This window comes from Notolepis coatsorum (assembly GCF_963971535.1).
Source record: "Notolepis coatsorum genome assembly, chromosome: 17".
Lineage (NCBI taxonomy): Eukaryota > Metazoa > Chordata > Actinopteri > Aulopiformes > Paralepididae > Notolepis > Notolepis coatsorum.
Genome location: NC_140181.1, coordinates 88,533,630 through 88,560,275, shown reverse-complemented (window position 1 = coordinate 88,560,275; position 26,646 = coordinate 88,533,630). Strand labels below are relative to the sequence as shown.

The 26,646-nt window shown below is 42.7% G+C and overlaps 1 protein-coding gene across 4 annotated transcripts in view; it reads left to right on the top strand.

Annotated features, from left to right (window-relative positions):
* Window positions 1-26,646, top strand: part of plcg1 (phospholipase C, gamma 1) — a 95,158-nt gene that overhangs the window by 11,794 nt on the left and 56,718 nt on the right. For all 4 annotated transcript variants that reach the window (XM_084333892.1, XM_084333890.1, XM_084333891.1 and 1 more), the window contains exons 3-5: window positions 22,168-22,320; window positions 22,992-23,085; window positions 24,298-24,345. In XM_084333892.1, coding sequence (XP_084190018.1) covers window positions 22,168-22,320; window positions 22,992-23,085; window positions 24,298-24,345 — 295 coding nt within the window. The remainder of the gene's footprint in view (window positions 1-22,167; window positions 22,321-22,991; window positions 23,086-24,297; window positions 24,346-26,646) is intronic.

The following is a 26,646-nucleotide window of genomic DNA, read 5'->3' as shown; positions in this document are numbered from 1 at the left end:
CCTCAGACAATGACTGTTGGGCAAGCGGGGCTTATCAGCAACAAACACATTGGCAGAGCTGTGGCCTTGAAACTTACTGGAGAAATATGGGGCGTCCGCTATGCTTCACGGGGCAACGTGGTGGTAAATGGTGCCTTTATCCAAAGCACTTTACAATTTGTTCCTCACGTTCACTCACACATTCACACACCCACGGCGGAGGCGGCCATGCAAGGTGCCAACCCACTCATCGGGAGCAGTTAGAGGTTAAAGGAACACGCCAACTTTTTGGGAAATTGGCTTATTTGCCATCTACCCTGGAGTTAGACAAGCAGATGCATACCCTTTTCTTCTCTGTGCATGCATTAGGCTTAGGGAACAGCTGCACCGTTAGCCTAGCTTGGCGTCATTCACTGGAAGTAGGTGTGCCAGTGTAGCCTAGTTCCCAACAGTCACGAAATACAACTCCAAAACATTCCTGTAAACATGTTGTGACCTGTGTATTAAATAAATAATAATTAGACATTTTCGTTTTCTAAGCAGATATATACTCTTTGACTATTTTGTCGAAGCACTGCTGCTTGGTCGCAGTGATTTCATCACCTCAAAAGCCCTGTTTTTCAAAAAACAACAGGGCTTTCAGGTGATGAAATCTTATATAAGAACTAGGCTACACTGGCACACCTACTTCCAGTGAATGACGCTAAGCTAGGCTAACGGTGTGGCTGTTCCCTAAACCTAATGCATGCACAGAGAAGAAAAGGTTATGCATCTGCTTGTCTAACTCCAGGGTAGATGGCAAATAAGCTCATTTCCCAAAAAGTTCCAACTTCCTTTAAGTGTCTGGCGCAAGCCGCAAGGACACTTCGACACGCTACCCGGGAGGAGCGGCAATCGAACCGGGAACCTCCGGATTACCAGATGACTGCTCTACCTCCCGAGCTACTGTCGCGTGGTTCTACATGCTGCTGCTGACTGGCAGTTCCTCCTGTCATCAAGCTAATGACCATGTGCTGAGGACACCTGTGGAAACTGTCTGAACGTCATGAACATCGTCACATACTATTTCCATACCTCTTATGAAGAACACACACGCACACCGACCGGGGGAAACATCCATACCGCAATATATCACGATATATCCAACCAGAGTGCAAATGTAACAGTAGTGACAATAGTAATATACAATGTACTTAAACTGGGTATAAAATATATTGATGCACCGATGTGAAAATTGTGGCCGATACCGATATTAATATTGCTGTTCTGGCCGATACCGATATTTACCGATGTCTATATCTCTGTATAGAAAACAATTTTTTATGATGATCAAATAAAGAGCTATTTTCCAAAACTCATATTTTTTTAACTTATTTCATGAAAGCAAAGTGTTTTGTTTGTCTAAGATTTAAAAAGGTGTAAACTTTACAGCACTGACAAAGTTGAACAAAGTGCTGTACAAGTCCCACAACATAAAAAAAAAAAAAGTAAAAAAAAAAAAAAATTTAATTTTTTTTTTATAGTTGATTCCATTTTTATTGCTCAATTCCGCGATTCCGTCCGCGATTCCGTGATCGCGGATTCCATATGGCTCTATCCTCAGCAGTGTTTGTTCAGGGGGAAAGTCCTCAGCAGTGTTTGTTCAGGGGGAAAGTCCTCAGTACAGTGTTTGTTCAGGGGGAAAGTCCTCAGCAGTGTTTGTTCAGGGGGAAGGTCCTCAGCAGTGTTTGTTCAGGGGGAAAGTCCTCAGTACAGTGTTTGTTCAGGGGGAAGGTCCTCAGCAGTGTTTGTTCAGGGGGAAAGTCCTCAGTACAGTGTTTGTTCAGGAGGAAGGTCCTCAGCAGTGTTTGTTCAGGGGGAAAGTCCTCAGCAGTGTTTGTTCAGGGGGAAAGTCCTCAGTACAGTGTTTGTTCAGGGGGAAAGTCCTCAGCAGTGTTTGTTCAGGGGGAAGGTCCTCAGCAGTGTTTGTTCAGGGGGAAAGTCCTCAGCACAGTGTTTGTTCAGGGGGAAAGTCCTCAGCAGTGTTTGTTCAGGAGGAAGGTCCTCAGCAGTGTTTGTTCAGGGGGAAAGTCCTCTGTACAGTGTTTGTTCAGGGGGAAAGTCCTCAGTACAGTGTTTGTTCAGGGGGAAAGTCCTCAGCAGTGTTTGTTCAGGAGGAAGGTCCTCAGTACAGTGTTTGTTCAGGGGGAAAGTCCTCAGCAGTGTTTGTTCAGGGGGAAAGTCCTCAGCAGTGTTTGTTCAGGGGGAAAGTCCTCAGCAGTGTTTGTTCAGGGGGAAGGTCCTCAGTACAGTGTTTGTTCAGGGGGAAAGTCCTCAGTACAGTGTTTGTTCAGGGGGAAAGTCCTCAGTACAGTGTTTGTTCAGGGGGAAAGTCCTCAGTACAGTGTTTGTTCAGGGGGAAGGTCCTCAGTACATTGTTTGTTCAGGGGGAAGGTCCTCAGTACAGTGTTTGTTCAGGGGGAAAGTCCTCAGTACAGTGTTTGTTCAGGGGGAAAGTCCTCAGTACAGTGTTTGTTCAGGGGGAAGGTCCTCAGTACAGTGTTTGTTCAGGGGGAAAGTCCTCAGCACAGTGTTTGTTCAGGGGAAAGTCCTCAGCACAGTGTTTGTTCAGGGGGAAGGTCCTCGGTACAGTGTTTGTTCAGGGGGAAAGTCCTCGGCAGTGTTTGTTCAGGGGAAAGTCCTCAGCACAGTGTTTGTTCAGGGGGAAGGTCCTCGGTACAGTGTTTGTTCAGGGGGAAAGTCCTCGGCAGTGTTTGTTCAGGGGGAAGGTCCTCAGTACAGTGTTTGTTCAGGGGGAAGGTCCTCAGCAGTGTTTGTTCAGGGGGAAAGTCCTCAGTACAGTGTTTGTTCAGGGGGAAGGTCCTCAGCAGTGTTTGTTCAGGGGGAAAGTCCTCAGTACAGTGTTTGTTCAGGGGGAAAGTCCTCAGTACAGTGTTTGTTCAGGGGGAAAGTCCTCAGCAGTGTTTGTTCAGGGGGAAAGTCCTCAGTACAGTGTTTGTTCAGGGGGAAAGTCCTCAGTACAGTGTTTGTTCAGGGGGAAAGTCCTCAGCAGTGTTTGTTCAGGAGGAAGGTCCTCAGCAGTGTTTGTTCAGGGGGAAAGTCCTCGGTACAGTGTTTGTTCAGGGGGAAAGTCCTCAGTACAGTGTTTGTTCAGGGGGAAAGTCCTCAGTACAGTGTTTGTTCAGGGGGAAAGTCCTCAGCAGTGTTTGTTCAGGGGGAAGGTCTTCAGTACAGTGTTTGTTCAGGGGGAAAGTCCTCAGCAGTGTTTGTTCAGGGGGAAAGTCCTCAGTACAGTGTTTGTTCAGGGGGAAAGTCCTCAGTACAGTGTTTGTTCAGGGGGAAAGTCCTCAGTACAGTGTTTGTTCAGGGGGAAGGTCCTCAGTACAGTGTTTGTTCAGGGGGAAAGTCCTCAGTACAGTGTTTGTTCAGGGGGAAGGTCCTCAGTACAGTGTTTGTTCAGGGGGAAAGTCCTCAGCACAGTGTTTGTTCAGGGGGAAAGTCCTCAGCACAGTGTTTGTTCAGGGGGAAGGTCCTCGGTACAGTGTTTGTTCAGGGGGAAGGTCCTCGGCAGTGTTTGTTCAGGGGGAAGGTCCTCAGTACAGTGTTTGTTCAGGGGGAAGGTCCTCAGCAGTGTTTGTTCAGGGGGAAGGTGCTCTGTACAGTGTTTGTTCAGGGGGAAGGTGCTCTGTACAGTGTTTGTTCAGGGGGAAGGTCCTCAGTACAGTGTTTGTTCAGGGGGAAGGTCCTCAGTACAGTGTTTGTTCAGGGGGAAAGTCCTCAGCAGTGTTTGTTCAGGGGGAAGGTCCTCAGTACAGTGTTTGTTCAGGGGGAAAGTCCTCTGTACCGGACATAGCGGTATGAGACGTCAAAAAGAGACCGACGGGGATCAGGTGGGAGTTTGCAAGTTGCACGCTACAAACAAACAAAAAATAAACGCGTCACACTTCCTCTGCGAAACGCACCACCGGCAAACTGACTGCTGGTTATGCATACGAACTGATGGTTCCTGCTGTGATGATGATACCAGCAGCTAGTTGCCATTAGTGAGATGGGGGTGAGTGAGGTAGGATTGGAGGGAGAGGGTGATGGAGGAAATGTGGGGAGTGTAGCAGGACGCCTCCTCTCCTTTGGTAAGGTGACACCTCTGGCTATCTCTTCCTTCCTGCGCCTGTCCCAAGCAGATGATGAGGGGGGGAGGGGGCAGTGAATATTTTGACATAACCCTTTCACTGCGACAATGCAGGATGTTAACCCTTTCACTACCACACTACAGATGGTTAACACTTTCACTACCACACTACAGAAGGTTAACCCTTTCACTACCACACTACAGACGGTTCCGTCTGTAGTGTGGTAGTGAAAGGCGTCTGTAGTGTGGTAGTGAAAGGGCTGTAGTGTGGTAGTGAAAGTGTTCATAAAAATACTCGAACTCTGGCAGAATGGGTTTGTTGGCCTTGGCGGAAGTGATGTGATGTGCTGTGCTATGGACTGGTGGGTGTTAGGTTTCTGTTGCCAAGAAGACGATTTAGGCATGAGAACACGCACACCTTTACACACGAGGGAGGCACAGATGTTGCGTGTAGGAGGAGCACAGGATGTGTGGTTTGGGGGCAGGAAGAGAGGCAGGAGCTGAACAAAGTGTGTGTGTGTGTACAGAGAGCCCTTGCTCTCTCACTGGGTTTTTCAACGGCTGATAATATTAAGCAGATAGGAATCCACTTATCTGTACGGTCCTACATCTTCTGGGACGTTGCTTATGTCATGTGAGAGCATAATGGTCTGAGTCGAGAGCCACAATGGGTCTGTGTGTTTTTAACATGCAATATATTGTTTTTAACATAGCTTACATTCAATTGTCAAATTAACAAACCGTTGAATGGGAAGCCTACCGCCTCACCTGTACCATATATCGATCAATACAGGACTGGCGAGATGATCTCTTTGACTTATGTTTTACCCTAACTTCTTATTAATTATTTAATTGTATTCTTTAAAAAATTTGTGCATGTTAACATTATTGTATGTACTGCAGATATTGGCTTGCAATTTCCAATCAACTCTACCTAACGGATTGGGTCAAGTCATATGGAATCATGATATGTTGGATGGATACAGATTGAGAAAGTGATTGTAAGATAGCCGTATAGAGTGGACCGGGGGGTTTAATAAGCATGTTGGTTTGCTCTAACGGTAGCAGGGTGTGGCCAGGTGTTTGAAGGTGTTTTGAGGATGAGGTGTTTGAAGGTGTTTTTGAGGATGAGGTGTTTGAAGGTGTTTTTGAGGATGAGGTGTTTGAGGATGAGGTGTTTGAAGGTGGTTTGAGGATGAGGTGTTTGAAGGTGTTTTGAGGATGAGGTGTTTGAAGGATATTAAGGATGAGGTGTTTGAAGGTGATCTGACCATACGTGTATCCACCTTTTACTTAACCTTTTTAAATTATGACGATTCTGACTTGAGTTATTTTGTATGTTACAAGAGACTTAAGTTTAAGTCAAACACTTTGATATATATCATAGTGCTTGACTTAAACTTAAACATAACATATGATATATCTCCTTCATGCGAAGTTAAAGCTACTCAAAATGAAAGTGAAACTTATGTTACTCTATACTGTGTGAAATAGATCTGATGTCTATGCAGAGATGTTCAATTTATAATGTTGTTTGACTATGTATTGATGACACACTTAATATTTGACAAATGAGTTTTTTATTTGATGAATGTGGGCATCGATATGCAAAAATTAACTAAATGTGGGGCGGCTGGGTAGCCCAGTGGAGAATGCACTCGAATCCAGCTGTCAGCGGTACCTCCGGCATGGTCAGTAGGGCTTACCTTCGAATAATTTTTTGGCAATCGAAGCTTCGGGGCCGAGCTTCGATTTTAATTCGAAGCTTCGAATTAATTTTTTTTTTTTTTTATATATGTTGTGGGACTTGTACAGCACTTTGGTAAACTTTGTTGTTTTTAAATGTGCTCTATAAATAAAGTGGATTGGATTAATGAATTAAGTAGCCCCTTTCGTGACTGTAACGCAGCCAACACGGCTGTGTGATTTAATTCAAGGTGGATCGCTGTTGTCGTTTGAACAACTTCAGATTTCATGGGAACTACCAATCCCCCAAATCAAGAATGTTTAAGATGAATGAAGTAAGATTTTGATTATTTGAAATATGGCCTGTGTAGACTAAACTATGCACTGAATTATGTCAGTCTACAAGGTCCGGATTCTACATGGTCCGGCAATGTAGACCTTGTAGACTCCACTACAGACCAATTATCAGTGAATGTTCATGCATTTTTAAGAAGGGCTACTTCCACAAAAAAACAAAGAACTCACCAAAACATCCCAGTAGCACCTTATCTAAATGTTCTATTTCATATATGGAGATTCATATTTATTTATGTATTGCATGCATTTCTACATTTTATTTCCTATTTTGTTTATTCATCCCAGTATCTTTCTTTCTTATGTGTGGAATTCTACAAGGCATTTACATTTAGTCATTTAGCTGACGCTTTTATCCAAAGCGACTTACAAGTTCTGTATGACAGGTCATCAGGAAGGATACAACTCTATCAGCTGAGTAACAATATTCATCAAAGTGTTGCGTGTTACAGTGTAGGTTTGTTTATTAGGACAAGTGCATGACAGTAAGGTTAGTTAGGGTTTGATTTTTTTTTTTTTTTTTTTTTTCTCAGATAATTGAAGTGTGTCTTTAGTCGACGGCGAAAGATTGGATGGGATTCGGCTGTCCTAACTGGGGTGGGTAGTTCATTCCACCATCGTGGGGCAAGGACTGAGAATAGGCGTGTAGGTGGTGTATATGTGTTTGAGGATGATATCCTTCAAACAGGCAATAGTGATGATATAATTTGGGCAGTGCTGAGCTGGGTTACTTTCCTCCAGTGTATTTGTCCCCCGGCCCCACCCAATGGCCCCATGCACACACACACACCAGCGTTTCCGTTAGCCGGTAATTACCGGTATTTGACCGGCAAAATCTGTTGAAGTCCGACATATTTAATCTCTCCGGTCTTAATGTCCGGTGAAAATAATTCCCTGAGTCTAAGCACAATTTGATTATTTGAATTGTATTAAAATAGGCTAAAATTAAATAGCCTATGCGATGAACGAAACGATCATTACATTTGTTTCCTCGTTGCTTCTAATAATGACAACGACGTTGTCAGCGAGAGCTTAGTGCTGGGTGTGCGAACTTTTGTGAAGCTGCAGAGCCATAGCAACAGCAGCACAATGCAGTATTCCAGCAGTACTCCAATTCAGCCATTTTCAGCCAATGTTGGGTGGGGGGCGCTGCTGTGCGGTTCCCAGAAAAGAGCCAATAACAGCTGAATCAGCTGCTCTGCAGCGCCATACTCTTTGCAAATAAGTCGTTGCGAGGTGGAGAGTCGTCACGCAAACCACGATAAAGTTGCCGTCTCTCTGCTTTCTCAGTTCTTCGCTTGATATAATTAATACAAATGTCCAATATAACGGAATTCGTTAGCTCATAAAAATGTGATTATAACAGACTGCTGTTTAGTGTCGGACCGACTGCAGTCTATTTTATTTCAAGTCAGCAGCAGCACGGAGTATCGAGGGACTTATTTTATTTGGAATATATTAATGACTGTATACGCAAAAGTAGCCTAGTTTTAAGTAATACTATTATAAATCTACATGCCTTGAGGATGACATTCTTTATATAGCCTGCCTATCAATTGTTTTAAAGCTCAATAAACTATGACCGGAATTAATCTCATTTGTCCGGTAGATTGAAATCTTGCAGGTCACGGAGACCGGCAACAATTTTTTCTAACGGAAACCCTGACACACACACAAACCGAAGTAATTTTTTATTTTATTTTTAACTTCGATTTTTTTTTAATGTTCGAAGCTTGTGCCATCGAACGAAGCTTCGAAGTATTTAAGACAGCCCTAATGGTCAGTCGTCCCTACTAACACAATTGGCAGTGTTAGCGGGTGGGAAGCCAGCGGGGTATGTGTGTGTCCTGGTTGTTGTAAACTGCGGTTCCTACTGGTCGGTCGGGCGCCTGTTCAGCAGGGAAGGGATCTGGGGGAAATAGTGTGAACCTCTGCACGCGTTACATTCCCCCAGTGAGACTCCTCGCTGTAGGTGAAAAGAAGCGGCTGGCTGACTCCACATGTATCGGAGGAGGCATGTGGTAGTTCTACACCCTTCCCAGGCCGACAGTGGGGCAATGCGCACAACGACCAGGAAGGGAATTGGCATAACGACTAAATTGGGATGGGAGCAAAAATACAGAAAGTGAGAAAAAAATGAACTAAATGGGGTTTATTTCTATAAAGAAAAACAAGCATGGGGACCTAGTGTGAAAAACAAGGTGGGGGAGGTGGGCAAGTAATGTACTCTGTGGAGCCTGAACAGATAGATGGATAGATTGATAGATAACTTATTACATATTAATACGATATTGTAAGGAAGGGGCAGGACCAGATAAGCTTTGCTTCATTCTGTCCCTTCTCGAACAAAACCATTGTCTTGAACTATGCTGATTATTAGAGATGTTCCGATAAAAAAAATTCCTTTCCGATCCGATACCTAAGCTTTGGGTATCGGCCGATTCCGAATCTCCGATACCAGTGCATACATAATTTTTTTTTGATATTATATATTTTTTTTTTTACAGCTACAGATACTGTTTTATATATACTGTTTTAGTAATAACTAGAAAGTAATGGTATTCAACAACAGGTGATTGTATAGATTAGTATTAGTATCATTAATTGACAACTAGGGGTGCACCGATATATCGGTCGGGTATCGGTATCGGCCGATAAGTGCCTTGTTGACTGCTATCGGCCTATCGGCTGATAAGCTCAAATGTGCCGATAGCAGTCGCCGATAAATACCCATCAATTTGTGTAGCGTCAAAAGGCAAAAAAAAAAAAGTTCACTCGCGACCTACCTGCACAACGCCCGCCGTCCCCCACACACACACACAAGCTACTGCATCAAAGTAACTACTTATGATTAACAAGGCATTCGTTTTGTGGCATTAACGTTATATAGTTAGTGTTACACGGACAATAACATCAGCATATTATTATTACCCATAGCAGCAAGGCATTACTCCGAGTCCGTTCATTAGCTACCGGGAGATGCAAGACTAACGTTACTGGTGAAAATGTGATTTGCGTTGGAATACTCCTTTGCCAACTTGCTGTACTTTGCTTGCAGGTCTGCAGCCATTATTGCTGCATTATGAATAGCCCCAACTTTAGCCAAGGTAACGTTATGGCTAAACCTTTAACAATAGTTAACGCTAGCTTTCGGTTAGCTGTTCAATGCTATTAATAACACAACTCCCCGTCAACACCCTCTCTCGGGAAGATGGCATTTAAGAAAGTATCTGCTGTTAAAATGACACAAACATTCGTTTTGTGGCATTAACGTTATATAGTTAGTGTTACACGTTCAATAACAAGCATATTATTTACCCGAAGATAGCAGTAAACAAGGCATTACTCCGTTAGTCCGTTCATAGCTCGGTTCCATTCCGTTGCTCATTCCGTACCCAACTACACATTCTGCAATCTGTTAATAAAGTTTTCAACCAGACAAATGTATAGAAAGGCTTTGTTTTATTATAACATTTGTTGCAGTAAAATCATTATGTCTCATTTGGTCATGCTGTGGTGTGGAGCGCCGGTCGGCGGGCCGGGCAGCTAACGTAGCTACGTTAAGTGTGTTCTGCTCTCGCAAACAGAACAATGGCGGCATGCCCGAAAGTAGAAAAATTTATAAACGCTTGCCGATTGGTGGTAAGGACAGCAGGAGGTGGGTGCTAGCGGTGTGGCGTAATTGGCCGAATCGACTGTCAATCAAAATGGTTCCATTGCATTGGTTGAAAGCTCTGGTTGAGAGAATAGTATCCCGCTGCAGGCCGCAAGAATGGTTCCATTGCATTGGTTGAAAGCTCTGGTTGAGAAAATAGTATCCCTCTGCAGGCTGCACGACTATACTGGGAGAGAGATAGTGATACCATAAACATATTTCTTGATGTTTCCTTTTTTTAAGTAAGTAAAGAGGCCTACAAATACAAACATACACATACAAATATACAGTAGTTTCATTAAAATAAAATAAAAAAAAATTACAAATACTTATATACAAATATCGGTATCGGCCGATAGTGTTAGTTGAACTATCGGTATCGGCGGCCAATTTTCATATCGGTGCATCCCTATTGACAACTATGCTCAATGAGTTCACCCACGGAACGGTTGTTGGGACATTGGTTCCGCATGGACTTTATACGTTGTTGCACTTGCTATCCAGGTGCTCCGGTTTAGTTAGCTAGTAGCAGAGGCTCTGGCTAGTAGTAACGTGTGTTGTGATTTTTAATGCACAATAAATATTCAACATTCTCTTTTGAGACTCCGCCTCAGACTCTTATCCTTTGGCACTAAAAGCTAAACATTGTCACCGGTATGGCTGTCCGCAACATGTCATTAATTGCGTGCGAGAGGTCGATCAGTGACGATACTTAGGTTAGCCACGTTGAAAGACAATGTAACGTTACTGGTGAAAAAGTGATTAACCTTGGAATACTCCTTTGCCAACTTGCTGTACTTTGCTTGCAGGTCTGCAGCCATTATTGCTGGATTATGAATAGCTAGGGCTGGGCGATATGGCCAAAAAGTATATATTTTTATTTTTTATTTTTTTAACAGATGTATGTTTATTTATTTTGCAGCAATTCTTTGTCATTGCCGCCATCTTTAGTGTTACATCCCCTCACACTCCAGTTCTCAGGTTGCAGCTGGTTTGAAAGCGAAAGTAAACCGGCTTCTCTGCTGGCTGTGGCTCCAGGGGAGTTGAACAGTTCTGGCTCTGCTAGTTTCTTTTCTATCTTTTGGCGCTTTTTTGGTGGACAAACCGCACATGTGCACCGTGACTCCTGACTGGAGTCTAGCTCTGCTAGCACACATAGCCTACTGTGTACAGACTGTTTCAAACTGTATTTTAAATTAGAAAGCAAACAAAATAAATGGACAAGAGAAAAATAAATCTCTTTGGTCAGTATTGTCATTTGGACAAGCAAAGCCATTACTTTAAGTTGCAAGAAAGATAAGTCTGTCCACTGTCTCTGGTTTTAAAACTGCCCTGTTGCAGGTCACACATTTTTTTCGATATCGATTATTAAAATATATTGCGATAATTATCGTTATATCGCCCAGCCCTATGAATAGCCCCAACTTTAGCCAAGGTAACGTTAAGCTAAAACGAGCTCTTCAGCTAATGCTAATAACACCAGCAAACAAACACATCAGAGCTCCCCATCTCACCTCTCTGTCAGGACGATGGCATTTAAGAAAGTACCTGCTGTTAAAATGACGAACAGCATTGACACTTTAATTCACGGTAGATTAAAACACGTTTGTTTTATAATGCTCACTCTCAGCAGGAGGATACCGCACATGTTGTTGATAAATTACATCATATGGGATCAGAGGCTAGACTTTCGGCGTGCTCGCAGATACCAGCATTTTAGGAAGTGTCTGAGGCAACTCTACTGATTATTGCTTCCACTAGGAAGATATGTTATTTTATTTATAATTTTTATTTGGTTTTTGTTGTTTTTTGTTATTACAAATGTGTTTGTTTTACGGTTGAAATGTTCTAGATAAATAACTACCGCAGCAGCCTAACACACGCACCCACTCTCTCTTGTCCAGACGGACAAGGTTTGTGCCACTGACCATCAAAGAGCATGTTTCTCAGATCAGCAGCCGGTGGTTTTGCTAGCATGTCGTGGTGCAGACAGAAGATGTTTCATGGGGCTGCTAGACTGATCTGGTGACTCTGTAACACAGGGTGGCTATCTGGCTTGAGCTTGAAGTCTGGTCATGTAACATGTTGAAGTCTGGTTTTTAAGTTGGGTCATGTTTTTAAAGCAGGTCATGTTTTTAAACCGGGTCATGTTTTTAAACCAGGTTATGTTTTTTAGTTGGGTCATGTTTTTAAAGCAGGTCATGGTTTTTAAGTCTGGTCTTGGTTTTTAGTTGGGTCATGGTTTTTAAGTCTGGTGATGTTTTTAAACCGGGTCATGTTTTTAAGTCGGATCATTTTTATTTTTTATTTTTTTTGCAAGTCATGTTTTTAAGTCTGGTCATGTTTTTAAACCGGGTCATGTTTTAGTTTTTCAGTTGAATTATGTTTAACGTTTCAAGGAAATCCACTGTTAAAAAGAAGGTTAAAGTTTTTTTTATTCAATAAATTCATCATGTTTTCAAAAATAATTGATCTCTCAATATTGACCAACATAATCGTGATTATGATTTTTGCAGTGATTCATTTTCATTTCACCTTATATCAATAATGTTTTATTTACATTCAACTGCGAGTTTGGTATTCAAATACATAAATGTTCATCAGCATTTGGCTGTTGGCCACGTCCAATGGCCACTGGTGAAAAATATTCTGGGTGGGGCTGTGCCATATTCACTCAGTTTCAGTAACTACAGTATATAACCAGACTTACAAACTGATAAGAGGTGAAAAAGGGGACATGTTTGTAAACCAAACCCCTGTAGGGGTGTGGGGGCATGAAGAAAATCATCGTGATTTTAACATGTAAACGAAGCACTCGGAAGAAAATAAAGGGAAAAGACAACCCGTATCCGGGTCTGACGGCACTACAATTACATTTTCATATCATAATTAGTAGGGGTGGGACGATACATCGATCCAGATCGATACATCGATGTAATTATCAACGATCGGATCGATGCGATGTAATAAGATCGATTCATATCGATACTCTTATTTTGAAAATCCTGTGGCGAGTCTCGTAATTGATTGTGTTAAATGGGCATATGATATCATCTCATATCGATCGCAGGCACCTGAATCTAATCGTATTGTATCGTGAGAGACTTTGTGATATCGGCAAATATCGTATCGTTGTCCAAAGAATCGATATCGTATCGTATCACGATGAAACTGGTGATTCCCACCCCTAATAATTAGTGCTGTCAGGCGATTAAAAAAATTTATCTAATTAATTACAGGATTTGTAATTAATTAATCTCATTTGAATCGCATAACTATTTTAGACCTGATATTCTATATATATTTTTTTTATCCACTTTTTCTCCCATTTTCTAGATTTTCTCCCATCCCAATTTTTGTATCATCCAATTCAACCCTCCCCTGTCACGAACGCTGTTTCTTGCCTCCCACAAGCCGGCTGCAATGTGGACTAAGTCATACATGGCACAAGTCCCCTCCGGTACTTGAGGTAACAGCAGTCGCATCTTTTCACCTGCGCAGCTCGATCTCTCAGTGGCGAGGAGTAACGCGTGGGAGGCTCACGCTGCCCCCGACACTTCCTGATTCTACTGCGCAGGCGCACCAACCGACCTGTAGGAGTCGCTGTCCACAACGCCCGATCCCCACCCATCAGTTTCCCACCCCCTAATACGGCCAATGTGTATTAGTATGAACGACCAGCTAAACTGAAAGCAATGTGGAGCGCTGGGATCGAACAGGCGATCCCAGCGTATCCGCATTCGTGGCGAGCGCCTTGCCCACTACGCCACGTAGCCGCCCATCTGATATTATATATTCTATAATCGTATTTCAAATGGCATGTGTCCGGATGGCAGAATTCAGTACTGTATCTACAAAACCTTCTGTTTAATCATCTTCCATTTATTCATTTGCTTAGATTTTTCAGGTCTGGTCAATTTTAGCATGGTGTTATTCAGTTTTACGATTTTTTTTAATTGATATTCTCATTCAGTGGAGGCTATCACGTGCTTCCTCCGACACACGTCTAGCCAATCAACCGCTTATTTTCACCTGGCAGCGAGGACTCTCACTGAGAGGGTGTAATGTGTGGAAGGATCACACTACCCCCCTTAGATCCTATCCGCGCTGAGCAGGCGCCCCGACCGAACTGTAGGAGTCGCTGTTTACAACGACCCGGATCCACCCCGCCAGCTTTCCCACCCTTAGTGTGAATGAACGGCCAGCGAAGCTGGTGACACGCCGGGAGCTGGATTCGAACAGGCAAATCCAGCGTCTCCGGCGTTGGTGACAAACGCAATCTCCGCTACGCCACCTGACCGCCCCTGTAAATGTGTATTCTACGTTCTTATGGAATGAATGAGATTAAAAAAATATTTAAATAATAAATATATATATTTAATTTTTTTAAGATTTTTTTTTTTGGCGTTTTATCGCTTTATTACTACTGGGCAGTCCAGTAGGGAGAGACAGAGGAGAAATGGGAGACAGAGTGGGGGGAAGACATTCGGGAAATAACGACGGATTCAGGAATTGAACCCGGGTCGCCCGTGTCGCGGCTGAGCGCGCTATGTGGTTCGCCACTGTGGCGCCCCTTTTAATACATTTTTAGTTCATTTTCATATCATGATAATTTGCTGTGTAATTAATTAACGCGATAAACTGACAGCCCTAATCATAATATCATAACGCAGAGGCTGAGACAAACTTTTTTTTGCTGCTGGTAGAACATTGGCGTACGAATTTGAAGAGCCGTTCCGTGGCACGCTTGCGCGCGGGAGGGGGGCTATAGTGACCAGCCGCCACGTCCATTTTCCCCCCTGATCGGCGCAAACTGGTCATCTTCCCTTGAGCAGGGGAAATACCGCTTCTTAATGGGGAAATGTTGCTTCTTAACACATTCCCTGCCACGCAATTTGAGCATCTTATACCACTCTCTGCCACCACTCTAGTCTATGGAGATGTTTACCTTCTTTGCAGGGCTATAACTTTTTAAATTGTATTGCTAAATTGACATTATTATGACCCATTCAACATCGAATATCTATCGTTCAGGATGTGGGAACGTTATACTTTTTCATTCATACGAAAATACTGTTAGAATATAAATGTTTTTATCGTTTTCTGCAGTAATTCCTAGAACGCTAGTTATAGGCCTAAACGCATAATATAGATTATCGATTGCAGTTTATTCGTGATACACGCTATATTAAAAAATCCAACTGAATACGATCCTAAACGTTATGACTCATCATGCGTGGATGAACGGGGGGGGGGTCGTTTATAAGTCTGTGATCGTCAGTAAATGCTTTATGTAGTATGGGTTGATTTATTGATCAGTTGGTTTGTAAACAAATGTACAATCGCCTTGAAAATGACGTCAGCGTCCGCTTACCGTTGGGTGATGAGACTGGAGCAAAAAGATCCCACTTATTTGACGGCGATCGAGTCGATCCATTTCCGGTTTGTATAATAATAATACACGCCCAAATCATGTCGATTATTGAGTTATGGCTAGGGATGGGTACCGAATTCGGTACTTTTGAGGCACCGAACCGAAACACGTCGGTACTACAGAGTATCGAATCAAGTGAGAAACCGAAAAAAAAATAAAATAAAAAAAAAATTAAAAAAAATTCCCAGCAGGTAACCAATCAGCAGCAATTAGCTAATTAGCAGCCCTCACCTGTATGCCCAGTGACACAGCAGTGATCAGGCAGTGACTGTGACACAGGAGTGATCAGGCTCATGGTACATAACACCTCTCCCACCAAACTGGTTGCCCAAGAGGCAACCACTATACATCAACGCATAAACAAAAAACAACTGTGACCCATTAGTTGTCAGGGCCACTACCACAACAGCGATAACGGGCCGGCCCCTGTCGAACACGACCACCAACCGTGTTGTATGCACCCCACTGTGGAACATTTGCCAATGCTGTGTAAAACAAAAAACAACCCTGTCCCGACTCTCGAGCAAGCTAGACCTCACAAAAGGTTCCGCCACTGCGGTACATGGCTGCAGTGGGGCAGGCGCCTCCTCCCCTGATGTGTAAGACCTAGGACCCCGTCGACCAACCAAGACCTCATCATATATGAGCCCCCTTTCAACAGGCCCCTCCACCGATACCGACCTGTCAAAAATAGACTGCAAACCAAAATCAATCTGAGAACTAATCTCACTGCGCTCAACAGGACAGAACACAGAAAAACAAAAACCATAGATCTCTGATACCACCACCGCGCCCATCTCCATCCCACCTGGCACTGGTAGTTCAGGATACTGCAAACCGTGAACATCCAGAGTAGGATGTACCGCCTCAGGTATAGCCCCACCGTCCCTGGAACATGGCAATACATACGTCAGTCACAAAAACGTCTGGAACACCATCTAAAATGGCGTCACCCAGAATAACATTGTCCTGATCAAAATGGCTGCCACTCAACAGACCAGGTCGCGAAGGCGGCTCCTGCTCCACAGGACACAGGTAACTAGGTTGACCATCACACCTAGTGCATGGCAGAGAATCAGTGTGGACACGTGGATCAATGTCAGAATCATCAACTGACATACTGGGACCATCCCTGCCCACAAGTGAAACATTAGGGACAATAGAGCTACTGTGGGAAGGCTGGCAGCCTAAGTCAGGCCTAGTAGCCTCTTCAACTAGAACGGTGTCGCATGAATCAACAGCACCTCTCATAGCATCCTTCCCACACTCATCCTCCAATTCGTTCGTGGCCTCAGCCACCGTACAGGCTGAGAAGACCTTGAGACACTGCGCTGCCAGATCATCTCCTACCACATGCCTCTCCGGCACGCATGTCAACGCTGGTTTCACCACCGGGCCTAACACAAAGGCACAATCGAGAGAATCATTATGCAGAGGTACATCCACAGTGTGCTTTCCAAAATTCTCAACGGGTACACATTTCAATTCAACAACGAATGTGTCACTAAGTGTAATGTCCCAAGTCGAAGTATCAACAACATCACTTTTGTCCTTTGACATTTCTCGTGTCACAGCACACACAGGGAACACTCCTGGATGTTTCTGTGCCAGCTCATTAGGGACCTCAGAAACCACAGGAATGGGAGTTACAACTGGAGTAGCCAACACTGTCACCAGCCAAATCATTCCCTAGAATGAAGGACACCCCCCTTATGGGAATGTGAGAACATACCCCCACAACAACATTGCCTGATACTAAGGGAGAATTGAGCGTGACCTCATGCAAAGGTGCATCCACAAATCCAGCCCCGAACAACGACACCGGAATGCAAAGAAGAGTTTTCTGAAAACTGCAAAACCCCCTCCAGAATGAGGGACTGAAAAGCACCGGTATCTCTCCAAATCGTTATAGCCTGTTTGGACTCTAGTGCATTAGTCAGGGAAACAAATCCATCCATCATAAATCTTGAGGAACCCTCGAGCTCTTTGTCCACACGTTTTATACTTCCCCCATCACCCTCTAACGTTGGCATAGGTGTTCTGCATATGGTTTCTACCAGAGCCACCGTTCTGAATTTTTTTTGCTCAAGCACCGGGCACCCAGCAACGATATGACCAGGTTCTTTACAGTAGAAACAGATAATCCCTTCTGGGAATGCACCAGCAGAACCACCCCGCCTAGGAGGTGAAGTTAACTGACCAGCAGACACAGGTTTTGGGAAACGGCCCCCCTGAACAGGACTCCTATCCCTGGACTCAACACGGTAGTCCTCCAAAAAAACGGACTTGTGTGTCAACACAAACTCATCAGCGAAGACAGCGGCGTCGCCTATCTTCGATACCCTACGCTCGTTTAGATGAGTGGAAACGGTATCAGGAACACATCTTTTACATTCCTCTAGGAGAATCAACTGTCTAAGCTGCTCTCTCGACTCTGCTTTCTGAGAAGTGCAACACCTGTCAAACAGGTTCTCCTTCTCTCTTCCAAATTCAACATAAGACTGTCCTTCCGACCTGCGATAGGCTCTAAAACGCTGACGATAGGCCTCTGGGACTAACTCATAAGCCCTCAATATGGAAGCTTTAACAAGCTCATAGTCAGCACTTTGTTCAAGGGACAGAGCAGTATAGGCTTCTTGAGCCTTACCAAGAAGAACACACTGCAGCAGCAGCGTCCAGGCCGTATCAGGCCACTTCAACGTGGTTGCCACCCGTTCAAAAAGGGGAAAATACTTTTCCACATCCTTCAACAAAAGGAGGCACCATCCTAATATTTTTGCCGACATCAAAACCGAAACGCGACTCTGAAGGCAGAGCACCCTCGTGCTCCAGCAACATTTGTTTATCCTTAAACTCACGCTCCTCTCCTCATGCTGTAGCTGCCTTTCCCTAAACTCCAACTCTCTAATCCTCCACTCACCCTCTGCACCAGATAATAGCGGAGACACGTCAGACAAAGGAGGCTCCTCCACCCTCGCCACAAGCACCTGCTCTCTAATGAGTAACACCCTCAAAGCACTCAAGGCAGTTGGCTTCAAACGCTTCTCACTGGCAGTCAGCTCTACCTTGTAATGCACAGCAAGCTCCAGAAGCTGTTCCTTTGAAAACCTCTCCAACATGTCATGAGACGGGTGATCAACAAAGTCCTTGATGGAAGCCATCTTTACTGCACCAGCGCCACACCCTGCCCACCTTAGAGTCAACAAAAAAAAAGAGGCCAAAAGCACCCTAACACACACACAATCTACCTAAAGAACCACCAAAGAGCCACTAAAGAAACACTGAAGAACCACGAAGCACCACTGAAGACACACTACAGAACCACTGAAGAACCATAAAGAATGCTAATGCCAATACTAATAACCATAAAGGGACACAGTGGAAATGTGTGCTCTACTGAGCGCACCTTTCTAATTTGCAAAAAATTTAATAAAAAACAACCACCCTGAAATAAATAGACGTGTCATACACGCAGGAGGTCAGGTGCTAACAGGTATGCTAACCAAACACTCAAAACAAACTAAATAAATACAACAAACAAATTCAAACAGGTGCCCCTTCTAACCTGATATGACTACTTACGCTTCTACATCTAAACTGCAGTCAAAACCGGCCCACCACATGTCTACCCTAAGAAACACTAAATCAGGCCCTACCACACTACCTGTTTTCTGGCCCCCTAATCTACCTACCCTTAAGCTAATGCCCTGTAGACCTAACCATCTTCAACCACACCTGCTACCAGCCAAAGATCATATTTGACCATCCACCCGTCCAGTACATGGTATGGTACCAGACAAGTAGATGGTGCTAATCACTTCCCTGACTGCCCCAGGAGTATGTGGTGCACAGGAAGCTAACCAACAACCAGAAAAGAATGTCCCTATCTACATGTGGTGCCCACTAAACTATATATTTTAACAGCATAAGTAGTCACATCAAATTACAAACAAATAAGGCATACTCACCTGTTTGATGAAACGGCTCAAGCCCCCACGTTACACAATATGTAACGAACACCATGACACACCATGCAACACAAAAAAAAAAAAACCACCAAACAATTTCTAGGGGTAAATATCCCGGACGAGCGCCCAACTGTTACGACCCTGGCTCGAAGGCACGCAACCTATGTGCAAACCAACACCAAAAACCTGTGTTTAACCCAAAAGACTACTTTAACCATGAAATACTGATACTAACTAAAGAAACAAGAATAGAAGACCGTGATAACTATCTGTTAACTAGGGCTGTCTTAAATGCTTCGAAGCTTCGTTCGATGGCACAAGCTTCGAACATTAAAAAAATATTTTTTTTTCCAATTTCTTTTTTTCAATTTTAATTTTAATTTTTACTTCTGTGTGTGCATGGGGCCATTGGGTGGGGCCGGGGGACAAATACACTGGAGGAGAGGAACCCAGCTCAGCACTGCCCAAATTATATCATCACTATTGCCTGTTTGAAGGATATCATCCTCAAACACATATACACCACCTACACGCCTATTCTCAGTCCTTGCCCCACAATGGTGGAATGAACTACCCACCCCAGTTAGGACAGCCGAATCCCGTCCAATCTTTCGCCGTCGACTAAAGACTCACTTCTTCAACCATTATCTGAAATAAAATAAAATAAATCTAACCCTAACTAACCTTACTGTCATGCACTTGTCCTAATAAACTAACCTACACTGTAACACGCAACACTTTGATGAATATTGTTACTCAGCTGATAGAGTTGTATCCTTCCTGATGACCTGTCGTACAGAACTTGTAAGTCGCTTTGGATAAAAATGTAAATGTGAATGTAAATGCCTTGTAGAATTCCACACATAAGAAAGAAAGATACTGGGATGAATAAACAAAATAGGAAATAAAATGTAGAAATGCATGCAATACATAAATAAATATGAATCTCCATATATGAAATAGAACATTTAGATGAGGTGCTACTGAGATGTTTTGGTGAGTTCTTGATTTGGGGGATTGGTAGTTCCCATGAAATCTGAAGTTGTTCAAACGAACAGCGATCCACCTTGAATTAAATCACACAGCCGTGTTGGCTGCGTCACAGTCACGAAAGGGGCTACTTAATTCATTAATCCAATCCACTTTATTTATAGAGCACATTTAAAAACAACAAAGTTTACCAAGTGCTGTACAAGTCCCACAACATAAGATAAAAAAAAATAAAAAATTATATAAAAAAGAAAATTAATAAAAAAAAATTAATTCGAAGCTTCGAATTCAAATCGAAGCTCGGCCCCGAAGCTTCGATTGCCAAAAAAAATTCGAAGGTCAGCCCTACTGTTAACCCACACTCCTCTAACCACAGACCCTGCATGTGTGACTCAAGGGCTGGTTTTAAGCTCCCAGCAGGTAACCAATCAGCAGCAATTAGCTAATTAGCAGCCCTCACCTGTATGCCCAGTGACACAGCAGTGATCAGGCAGTGACACAGGAGTGATCAGGCTCATGGTACATAACAACAACAAAGCAGTCGGAGCAATGACGAGCCGAAAACTGTCGAAATTGTAGTTATTTGAAGTTTGGATTCTTTTTTTTACGACTGAGGTAGGTAAATTAAATTTCTTGAGACTAAAGTACAGAAAAAAAGGTACCGTTGGGTACCGGTATCGATTCACAGGTACCGGTATCGGTTCAAATGTGAAAGGTACCCATCCCTAGTTATGGCAGCGATCCATATACACTGTGTGTCTAGAGTCCCGCGACAATATGTGAGTGCCGGACGCATTTCCCAGACGCACCGAGATCGACTCGTCCATTTCGCCGATCATCCACCAGGCGGCAGTATTGAAGCATTGCAGAGTTGTGCAGGCTCCCACTCAGCGTTTCCGTTAGCCGGTAATTACCGGTATTTGACCGGCAAAATCTGTTGAAGTCCGACATATTTAATCTCTCCGGTCTTAATGTCCCGTGAAAATAATTCCCTCTAAGCACAATTTGATTATTTGAATTGTATTAAAATAGGCTAAAATTAAATGGCCTATGCGATGAACCAAACAATCATTACATTTGTTTCATCGTTGCTTCACCAAGCAGGTATAATAATGACACCGCTGTTGTCAGCGTGAGCTGGCTGCTGCTAGATTTGCGACTGCATGCAGCTGCAGAGCCGCAGAAACCACCATAACCCACCCATCTGTACCGGCAAAGTGCAGTACTCCAATTCAGCCATTGGCAATTCAGCTGTTGGGTGGGGGGCGCTGTTGAGCGGTCCCCAGATAGAGCCTTAAAACAGCTGAATCTGCTGGTCTGCAGCGCCATGCTCTTTGCAAATAAGTCGTTGCGAGGTGGAGAGAGTCATCACGCAAACCCACGATAATGTTGCTGTCTCTCTGCCAAATTTCTCAGTTCTTCGCTTGATATAATTAATACAAATGTCCAATATAACGGAATTCGTTAGCTCATAAAAATGTGATTATAACAGACTGCTGTTTATTAATGTCGGGCGACTGCCCACAGACACCTATTTGATTTAAAGTCGGCAGCAGCACGGAGTCTCGGGACTTATTTTATTTGGAATATAATGATTGTATACGCAAAAGTAGCCTAGTTTTAAGTTAAAATATTATAAATCTACATGCCTTGAGGATGTCAATTATTTTTAAGCTCAAACTCTGACCGGAATTTCTCTCATTTGACCGGTAGATTTAAATCTACCGGACCCTGAGACAGGCAAAAAAAAATTCTAACGGAAACCCTGCTCCCACTGCATCAGACCAGGCTCCGTGAGGGAATTATGGATAACATGGCGAAAAAATGAAATATTATCTCAATAACGTCGTACGCCGTGGAATGGCAGAATTTGCATGAACTTGAAACACGTCGTAAGCCGTTTCCGGCGTGGGATGTGTTAATGGGGAAATTTAGCTTCTTAACTAGCAAACACTTGTGTCTGTCTTTCCAGTTGACATCAGGGAGATCAAGGAGATTCGTTCAGGACAGAAGTCACGTGACTTTGAGCGCTATGTGGAGGACTCAGCCGCCAGGCTGGACCAGGCCCACTGCTTCGTCATCCTGCACGGCACAGAGTTCCGCCTCAAAGCACTCAGCCTCGCAGGTAAACACGCACACATGTACGCCACACCACACTACACTCACCAGATTCCTACATGAGATGTTGACCCGAATATGAGACGACCCTTTTTTGTTTCTAGAAAGAAAAAATTCCTATCAGTAATATTAACACATTTAATAAAACTAATTAAATCATCTTGTTTCCATATTATTATTATTATAAGATAGAAATTCTTGAGTTATTAAAATTTTATTAAATTGTAGCCTACTAGTAGGTCTATTTCTAACATCATTATGTTATATATATATAGTGAAAAAATAGAACCACAGGTTATATTTCAATTAGCCTCATTGATCACCACAAGCCTAACTAATTCCTCCTCAGTCCTGACCTGGGTTAACCTGTTCTTACTCTCAACCCTCTGAACCATAACGATGAGCCAGCGGATCATCTGACGTTATCATCACTGTCTTTCGAAGGCCGTAGCAGGCTCCGCTTCTAAGCTAGCGTGAAGAAGACACCATAATTATGAACCCTGAGATACCAAACCTTGTCATACAAGCTTACTGAGGAAAGGGGAAGACTATCTCTATATCCTTAACTTTCTTTACCGTGACACCTCCAGTCTCTAGGGTGACAGCCTCACTTCTTCAGGTGTAATCTGTGGCAAAGACGACACGGCATTAACCCCACAGCTTCTGTTTTATCCACAGCGACGTCTGACGAGGAGATGACCATGTGGGTGAAGGGGTTGAACTGGCTGGTGGCCGACACACTGAAGTCCCCCACGCCGCTGCAGATCGAGAGGTAGACTTAGATTATTTTATTGTCAATTTCTTAATTTTTTTTTAGATGCATGTTTTTCCCGGCTCCTCAACCATAGTAGATTTGTAAACATAATACACAACGTATTCGTATACATAACATGTTAATATATTTGTATCTATACAAACTATAACTATAAGCTATAACTATAAATTCAATAAGCTATAAATAAACTATAAAACTTTACATAATACACAATGTATATTCTATCTATACAAACTATGCTATGCTAACTGTATAAATAAGCTATAACATAGACTAAACTGCATGCATGCATGTACACCAGCAGACAGACAGACAGACAGACAGACAGAAACACAGACACACAGACACACACACAGACACACACACAGACGCAAAGATACACAAATTCATTCATTCGTTCAATCTTCATTTAATCTTCAAGGATCATTGGGAGCAAGCTCTCATTCACAATGATGTAGAGAAATAAAACGCATAATAAATTGAAAAGAATTTTAACAATAGAGAAACAGAAAGTCGATCAAGTAAACATTTAGAATAATTAAAAACAACTGCAGACTGGTGAAGTGGTTTGCTATTAAAGATTTAAACTGACCAGGAGATACTATGAATTGAGTTTTAAAGTGCATTGCAAAACATTCCAAGTTTCTGGGCCATAGAAGCTAAAAGCAGATTTTCCTAATTCAGTGCAAACTCTAGGAACCTAAGTGTAAAAGCCAATCACCAGAGTGAGTATGATAAGGTCCAGAGCTCCAATCCAGCAATGAGGGGATGTGAGGCGTAAACGGATGCCAATGCAAGTCACGTCTCTCTGCCAGAGAGGACCATCCAGCCTTAGCATATAGGATACAATGATGGGTACCATAACTGTCACCAGTGATACATCTAAGGCCAGAATGATATACAGAGTCCAGCGGCTTTAGAGTGGAAGCAGCAGCATGTTTATAAACTACATCTCCATTATCCAAAACTGACAAAAAAGAAGCTTCAATGACATTCCTTCTGCTAAACATAGGAAAACTGGTTTTGTTTCTGTACAATAAGCCAACCTTCTGATGCAGTTTACTTGCAAGATTATCTACATGGCATTTAAATGTAAATATAAATGTAAATTTCTCACCTCACAACAGGAGGTTACCTCTGCTGTTGCCCAGTGTACTGTGTGTGTTTGATGTGGATTCAAATGCAGTAATTCCTCTGTCTGTATTCTAGGTGGTTACGGAAGCAGTTCTACGCCGTCGATCGCAACAGAGAAGACAAGTAAGTCGGCCCAATCCGAGGACGTACGTTGTGGAGTAGCATCAAGTTGACTCTTGGGTCAAATTAGACACTGCTCAGACTTGTCAACTCCAATTTGTGACCCATGCCTACTAGTACTCAAAAGTAGGAATGCTTGATATTGGCTTTTTGACCTATACCGATATCTACCGATATATGCAGGGTCCCCCCCCCCCCCCCCCCCCCCCAAAAAATTTAATAATTTCAGGTAATTAACATTACATATCTCTTGTTGTGGAATTAACACAACATTATGCATACTTTTGACAATAAATAAAATCAGAATTTGTTCTTACTTGCTTGCTTAAATAAAGGTTATAGAAATGTTAAAAAAAAAAAAAAAAATTAAACCGATACCGATATTTTCCGATATCACATTTTAAGGCCGATATCGGCCGATAATATCGGACATCCCTACTCAAAAGTGTTACTCCCTTGAGTAAGGCTGAGCCCGAATGTTCGAACGTTCGAATGTTCGTTCGTTACGTTAACATTCAAATTCTAAATCAAAATTCGAATTTAAAAAATGTTATATTTCTTTTATGGGTCTATTCATTCCGTTTAAACCAATGGGGTTTTTCTTCACAGTTGCAGATAAAGATTAGGCTACACTAATATTATAGTATTAAAAAAAACTGCTAAGTTATATTCATTAAAGAAAGTTGATTTAATAAAAAAAATACTAATTTAATCAGATGAATCAATTTATTCAAATTGCGGATTTAGTTTGAGGATATATATATATATATTGAAACCTGATTTATGTTTGATGTTCATGTTTGATTTATCTTGTACCAATGGTCACACATCTCAGGTAGCATAGAGTAAAGGTTAGTTACCACGTTTTTCTCTAGGCTAATTTGGTATTTAGGGTTTTGCTTGCATCTCACAGATGCTTCGGCAAGGGAAAGGGTGTTTTCTGTGTTCTTTGTGTTTTGTACTGTATTATTTGTTCTTGTTTTGTATGTTTGTGTTTTCTGTACTGTATTATGCGTTCTTGGTTCTAGTTTTTGTGTTTTCTGTACTGTATTACTCGTTTTTGTTCTTTGATTTTACACATTCAAGGTCAACCAAAATCTCTGGTCTACATGGTACCCTGTTCTTTACACATCTTCTCTTTCCCAAGACATGACCCAGACAGGTGTAGCCAGCTCGATAGGAGGAAATGGTCTTAATCTTATTACTTGGAATTGCAGAGGCATTAATAACCCAGTTAAACGTAGTAAGGTTCTCCACCACCTTCACCAATTAAAGGCTCACATTATTTTTCTGCAGGAGACTCATCTTAAAACCTCACAACATTCCAGTCTTAGAAGCAGATGGGTGGGTCAAGTGTTTCACTCCGCATTTCAGAGTAAGGCCAGGGGGGTGGCTATTCTAATTCACAGATCAGTACCTTTTATATGATTGATTATATGTGATTGCAGACCGCAATGGCAGATATGTAATTGTCAGCGGTAGGTTATTTAACACAAATGTACTCCTTGTCAATATCTATGCTCCTAACTGGGACAATGGGGATTTTTTTAAATCTGTTTTTTCCACTCTCCCTGATATGTCTTCCCACATGTTTATAGTAGGAGGTGACTTTAATTGCTGGCTGGACCCACATTTGAACCGTTCCTCCACTAAACCTACCACTTTGACAACCTCAGCTAGGGTAGTCCGGACCTTTATGTCTGATTATGCGGTTTCTGACCCTTGGAGATTATCTAACCCATCTGGTAAAGTATACTCCTTCTCACCAGTCCACCACACCTTTACACGTATAGACTACTTCCTTGTAGACGACAGACTTCTTCATTCCGTATCTTCATGCTTGTATACTCCAATAATTATCTCTGATCATGCCCCTGTTACCCTAGTAGTAGTCTTTCAGGCTGACACCAATCTACGACCACCCTGGCGCCTGAACACCCACCTGCTCAGTAAAGATGACTTTGTAAATTTTGTGTCAAACCAAATAGACTTTTTCTTAAGTACAAATAGAACCCCAAACATCTCCGCATCGACTCTCTGGGAAACTTTGAAAGCCTATCTCAGAGGCGAAATAATTTCATATGCTGCATATGAGAGTAAACAGAAAAATACCAGACTATCTGTATTGAAGCGCAGTATCGCTCAATTAGACAATATTATATGCTGTATCGCCATCTCCAGATGCTTATAAGGAGCGTCTAGCTTTGCAAGCAGAACATGATACACTACTGACAGATCAGGTTACTGAACTGCTTATCAAATCTAGAAGCACTTATTACGAACAAGGAGATAAAGCCAATAAAT